Here is a 6,588-nt window from a genome sequence, read left to right as displayed (position 1 = left end):
TATATATATATATATATATATATAGTTTTTTCATTCACACCTTGTTTATAGTGAATACAGTATCATTTTGTAATTTTTCCAGTAAGAAGCAGATGAATGACTGACATTACAGCATAGTCCGGATAGATGACGTGAGAATGTTTGTGCTTGAGCTGAGAGATTCCTTACAGCGGAGTGAATCCCCTCTTATTCTAAATTTAGATGAGTGCCTTGCGAGATGGAGACAGCTGCTGGGCGCTGAGGTGTTGCGTGTAAGAGAAGGTCTCACACCATGTCCGTACAGCAAGTCAGCTACGACATTATACAACAGTAAGCTATTGTCTTCTAATATTGTGCTGCAAGAATGAATACAAAACCCGGAAATCAGTTCACATTTTTCCACTTCTGGACCCATTTTCCCGAAGTCAGTGGGTTTGCTGCTGAACACAATATAAACTGGAATGGATTTGTTTGGTTTTGTTGATTCTAAATGCTAAAATTCAGAATTTGTTTTGGGTAAGAGGCCACAGCAGAGGTGTAACTAGTGCTATATATATATATATATATATATATATATATACAGTATCTCACAGAAGTGAGTACACCCCTCACATTTTTGTAAATATTTTATTATATCTTTTCATGTGACAACACTGAAGAAATGACATTTTGCTACAATGTAAAGTAGTGAGTGTACAGCTTGTATAACAGTGTAAATTTGCTGTCCCCTCAAAATAACTCAACACACAGATAATAAAATATTTACAAAAATGTGAGGGGTGTACTCACTTCTGAGATACTGTATATATATATATATATATATATATATATATATATAATGCCATTGCAACATATAATAAATGTGTCAAACAATCAGACAGGTTCAGCTAAATCTGATACGCACTTACATAAGGCTTCATTAATTCATAAACATAAGTGCTTCTTCATATCAAGCTATTTCAAACGTTATCATGAAACTAATGAGAACATATTTACAGGGATAATTATTTCAAAGTGATGGATCTGTGGTTTTATATTTTTAATTAGAGCCACACTAACATATAATTGGTCAAAGCATCTGTACTTTCTTTTAATTATATGATTTTACCCTGTCAGGGACAGATGCACAGATTTAGAAATCTAAATTTAGAGATCTATCATTAATGGGTAACAGCTATCAAATTAAAATGTGCATGGGTTCAAATTCTTTATGCTTGGGGTCAAGGGTCATTGTTGAAGTACATTAAGGGGATTTGGTTTAAATCATAATAATCTTTGTCAGCTTTTTATTATTATTATTGTTATTTTATAAACTTTTTTTTGGTTAATATTACATTTTACTAATTTCTAAGAGTGGTTTACATTTCATAAAATGTTACATTTTGCCAGATTTACAGTATTTTGGGTTTGTGCCCAGGACATTGTTAATTCAGAAACACTCAAAACGCCCAAGGTCCCAAGTCCATACTTTTTGATCCCCGAAAAAAATGGTAAATGTCAATGTATTTTTTTTAACAGTCCCCCTCATGTAAATACCATCTACAGTATATACATACACTATATATGCCAGTTTACTGTCCATTATGTGTACACTGCCCCCTAGTAATATTATTCTGACACTGCAGATTCACTACTCAACATTATATACATTATACCCTCAACATTATATACATTATAAGTATAGTACATTCGTTCAAGCTTAATCTGTAAGGCTAAAACATTGCAGTTGCACCTTTTGACAGATGTAGTTTATTTCACTCACCATCTGACATTGATAATAACTACAGTACATCAGAGGAAAAATTTTGTACAGAATACTCAAAAGTTCCGACCAGAAAATGAAAAAGAATCAGTTGAGGCTTAATAAAAAGGTAAAACACAAATTAGACAGAGACACCGGTGCAAATATCATTGTACCATTCCAGTGCAGTTAGGTCTACAGTACGGTTGCATTGAGAGCTGTGACGTGTCATAGTTGCATTGGAAAGATTCGTACAAAAAGAGTCGAACTTTGGTCAACAAACATCGGAAAAGAGCTGACATCAATATTAACAAATAATTTAAGAGCATATCGGTTCAGTCCAGTCAACATGACGTTCACAAACACATGTGCTTCTTAAACGCACTGCTCATACGGCAGTCTGTGATGCCCAAAGCCCAGCTTCAGGAAGGTGCCACATCAACAACCACTTATTGACCTACAACATCCCCCTTTACGGTCAGCAACAGCTAAACAGGACACTTCAACACTGTACATGAGGAAATATACAGCAGTTACAACAGGAAGCTCTCCTCTGAATCGCTGCCAGAGTTTCGGGAAAGAAGCGTCACATTGGTAAAGGAAATTCTTGTAGGAAGCCAAAACCTTCACAGTGACCTTCTGTTCTCATCAGTGAATGCCATCCTCTAAAGAGCCTTTCACTTGCCAGATCTTCACTGTCCGGTCACTGTGAAAAAACAACAAGAGAACTCAAATGAACAATTTATACAGTTTCACTGCACACTATAAAGCAGTGTTAGCAACCGTTTTCTATATTTTCTGAAGAGTAGGTGAGTGACTGACTGATAGCTGCCACAATGCTAGGCTGTTGTGATTCCTAAGTGGTTGCTAGGGTGATGCTACACAATTGCTAGGGTGTTCTGGTGGTTTTTAGCACTTTTTTTTTTGTATTTGCCTTGGCGGTTATTGTTGTTAGATTGTTGTTGTGTGGTTAGAAATATGTTCTGAGTGGTTGCCAAGGTGTTGCTAAGCAGTTTCTAGGGTGTACTTGTGGTTTTAGCACATTATGTATGTTATTTATTTATACAGTTACCAAGGTGTTGATATCCATTTGTAAAAAGGTTGCTATGCAGTTACTAGGGTGTTTTAATCATTTTTAGCACATTAGCTAGCTAATATACAAGTTACTAAAGCAATAAGTCCCAAGAAGCCGTGGTTTACAGTGAATTTATAACAGCTAAAAACCCCTTAGCTGTTATAAATTCACTGTAAACCACAGCTTCACGGGGCTTATTGCATTTATAAAATGGTTATTCCAAATACGTAGTTAGGTTTCACAAAATAAAACAGCAAATAAAGTGTAATGATATTAATAAAAACAGTATTCTTCCACCAAACAATGTAGTTCCTCAGAAACAGTTGTGGTTGCAACAAAGTGGTTGCCAAGCAACACACAAACGTAAACAAAGGTGTATGTTTGTAGAGTAATTTACAACAGCTTCGAACGCGGCTCAACCAATCAGAATCAAGGACCGAAACTATCCATTTTATAAATAATGTACTGGCACTACTAGGAATTTCATGACAATGTAGCGACAATGTGCGATTGAATGTGCGTAATGTTTTCCGTATGATTTTGTAAGTTTATAAGATAACCAAGAACATTCCAGTTATGTACTATATTCAAAAAACCTTTGGTAATTTCATGACTTATTAACTTATGCATGTCCGGACAAAGAATAATAATTCCAAAAATTTAACATTTCTGGTTGCCACAATCAAATTGATTATGTTGCCATACCAAAAGTTTGGTCATCGGGTTATGTTGCAGTTACGTATTATAGTTAGCTGGGTTGTAATATGGCTTTGTGAGAATTATAGGTGATTACCAGGGTTTCAGGTTGGGTTGTTACCAATTTATTGCTAAAGTTGTGTTGAGTGGTTGTTAGCGTGGTTGTTAGCTATGCAGTTGCTAAAATGTTCTGACAGTTTCACATTATTATGTATTTGGCTGGGTTGTTAACATGGTGTTGCTATGCGTTTTCTAAGGTGTTTTGAGTGCATATTAGCATGCTATTATGATATTATTTAGAGTGCTCTGGGTGGTTGTTGTTAGCGTGTTGTAAGTAGTTAACGTTGCTAGTTAGTTGCTTGTGATTTGTAGATAATTTCTTTTGTTTGTTTTATTGTCTGAAAAGTTTTTAAAGTCTATTTGTTCGTAATTTGAGGTGTCATTCATGTTGTAGCACATAACAAACTCCATTTATAAAAATACCCGTGTACGTGTGGACATAGCCTAAGACTGTAAGATCTGTTTATTTGTATTTTACATATATATATATGTGTGTGTTCTTTGTTGATGGCTGAATGGCTGTCACTCACTCTGAGGCGGTAAAGAGCTGACTGCTGTTTGTGCAGATGTCATTGACAGAGCTGTCATGACCCCTTATTTCTCCCAGAGCTCTAAGCATGTCTGTGTGCCAGAATTTGAGCAATCCGCCCTTGCAGCCACTCATAACAGCGCTGGAGCCAGGTACCACCGCCAGAGAGCTCAGCAGATCTGAATGAGCCCGTTCTACCTGCTGCAATATGAAGAAAACATGCAAACAAATTAGGGCTGCACGATAAATCGCATGTGATATTTAATGCGCATCTTATTAGTAAAGCCGGTTCATTTACCGCTGATTAAAGAACCGGCTTTCTGACAAGATGCGCATTAAATATCACATGCGATTTATCGTGCAGCCCTAAAACAAATCAAGTACAGCAGGATAACTGAAGGTGTGAGGCTTTTCCTATATTCAGTCTTTATGTGTGATAGTTAAGAGTAATTTCTGGAACAAAAGTCAACTCTGTTCCAAATACTACTAAGCTGTTTACTGTCTGCAAATGGAAATATCTGAAATCCAAGGAACCTCCGTTTCAAACAACTGCTACTAAGATGAATGGAAAGGCTAACAAATAGCTTTCTCCAAGTATTAAAGACTTCCTTGATTCGAATAGATTGGCATTAGCATATTTGCTAAGCTAACTACTTAATGAAACGCCAAGAAATTGGACTAATGACAATTGATTCCAAATGTATGCAGCATGTTATGCTAGGCTAACATCTTAATCTTCTCATAAGAGCAATTCACAGTTGATCATTTCCAACAGAGTTTTGTGTTAGCATGTGGCTAATCTGACACCTCGAGACTCCATAACCTTAACCATAAAAATGCACATCACACAAATATTCTGTAAAATAGCCAAATTTTAATGCGAATAACCATTACCATTTTCTAAGAGTACGTTTTCAGTATTAAATGAAACAGAGGTATATTTATAACAATATTTTATCTTGATTCCATCATCTTGAATGCTAAGTACAAGGACTGATTATCTTCAAAGAATACATGCAATGTTGCCTTACATTTGAGTCACAACCAGATCTTAAAAGCAGGCACCGTAGTTCTGCTGCATACAAGTAGCTTTGGAAATGATGCCTAAAAAAATGCTGCTTAGGTAGGCACCTCACTAGGATTTGGAACACAGCCAAAGCTTTTATCGCAATCCTGCCTTTCCTTGCAAAGGTACTTACCTCTTGTAGCTGTTTGCAGGTTAAGTCCCATTTTTTAATGCAGGAGTCTCTGGCAGCAGTAAAAAGTGTTTCGCCGTGAATGGCCAGAGCCTCCAGCCCATCCTGATGGGATGGGTCGAAATGATGTGTGGCGCTGATGCTGCCCTGAGCACCTTCCACCACATCAAACATCTGCAACACAAGAAAATAAAAGCCTTAGAGATGCATCACAAGTCCCAAAAAGCATGTCTATCAGAGTCCGAAAGCATGTTCCTGGATAGCCATTTTGTTTCTTGTTGCACTTGAGGCCATATTAATAGTTTAAATTACTGTTTGTGTTCAAGCATCCATAAGAGCTTCAACAGTTTGTGTAATTGTGCATGAGCTATGACCAAAAGGTGAAAATTATCATATGGAAATCAGCATGTGCACCCATAGGGACTCTTACGTTAGTTCACAGAGAGCGTGTTATAATGTCCAAACATACCTTCACGGTGTGATCTTTTGAGCCTGTTATGACCACATCTTGACCCTTCCCTGCCAGATCTACCATAAGACACGTTACCGGCCCCAGATTTCCCGTCAGTTTCCCAGTAGATACAAACCTGTAGACAACACAAACTAACTTTTACAAACACAAACTTTTAAAATTGGTACAGATTTTAAAAGGCAACTTAAAAATGGTTACAGAGAAAAAGCTAGGCACTGGGCAACTGGTAGAGGACACACTACCAAACACAACAAACTAGTCATGCATGTCAATTAGTAGGGCTGGGTTTTGACACAAATTTCACGATTCGCTTAATGAAGTTTTTAAAATAATAAAGTTAAAATTACATAATAATATTTCTACTTCAATTCGTTTTTTTAAATATAAACATAATGGTGGCTTTCATAAAAACTTGATGGATTTATTCAAACATAAATTAAACATTGAAGAACAGTAAAATGTATAATGAATATGTTATATGGTGCATATATTTAGCAAAATGCCCCTCTCTACAGTTTATCTTTCTATCTGACTAATGAATTTATGGTCACCAAATATGTTTGTTTCTGAGATAAATGTGACGATACGTGACATTGTTTACAAACCGTTATATTGGCCGGTATTAATGTGGAGTAGATGATCAGTTCACGTGCGCCTCGCGCTGCCGCTTTTATTGAACTGAGGCGCACCGAGCTATAGCGATCTGTCACTCCACATTAAACAGCGCCAAAACGGCATTTATTGTTTGAATACTGTAATACAATGGACAGAATTGAAATCTGAGACTTTGTTTCATATTAAAAGTACCAAAGCACAATGTTTATTGCGATATATTGGAAG

At 36.4% G+C, this 6,588-nt stretch overlaps 1 protein-coding gene across 2 annotated transcripts in view; it reads right to left on the bottom strand.

The window, feature by feature from the left end:
- Window positions 1-1,719: 1,719 nt before the first annotated feature.
- Window positions 1,720-6,588, bottom strand: part of LOC107689724 (kinesin-like protein KIF21A) — a 49,203-nt gene continuing 44,334 nt past the window's right edge. For both annotated transcript variants that reach the window (XM_016487855.1, XM_016487856.1), the window contains 4 exons: window positions 5,746-5,863; window positions 5,280-5,450; window positions 4,082-4,281; window positions 1,720-2,426 (listed from right to left, as the gene is read on the bottom strand). In XM_016487855.1, coding sequence (XP_016343341.1) covers window positions 2,369-2,426; window positions 4,082-4,281; window positions 5,280-5,450; window positions 5,746-5,863 — 547 coding nt within the window. In that variant the 3' untranslated portion in view covers window positions 1,720-2,368. The remainder of the gene's footprint in view (window positions 2,427-4,081; window positions 4,282-5,279; window positions 5,451-5,745; window positions 5,864-6,588) is intronic.

The sequence above is a fragment of the Sinocyclocheilus anshuiensis genome, unplaced genomic scaffold (assembly GCF_001515605.1).
Source record: "Sinocyclocheilus anshuiensis isolate Anshui unplaced genomic scaffold, SAMN03320099.WGS_v1.1 scaffold1014, whole genome shotgun sequence".
In the NCBI taxonomy this organism is placed as follows: domain Eukaryota; kingdom Metazoa; phylum Chordata; class Actinopteri; order Cypriniformes; family Cyprinidae; genus Sinocyclocheilus; species Sinocyclocheilus anshuiensis.
The sequence above is the reverse complement of the archived record's forward strand: the minus strand, read 5'-3'. Positions and strand labels throughout refer to the sequence as shown.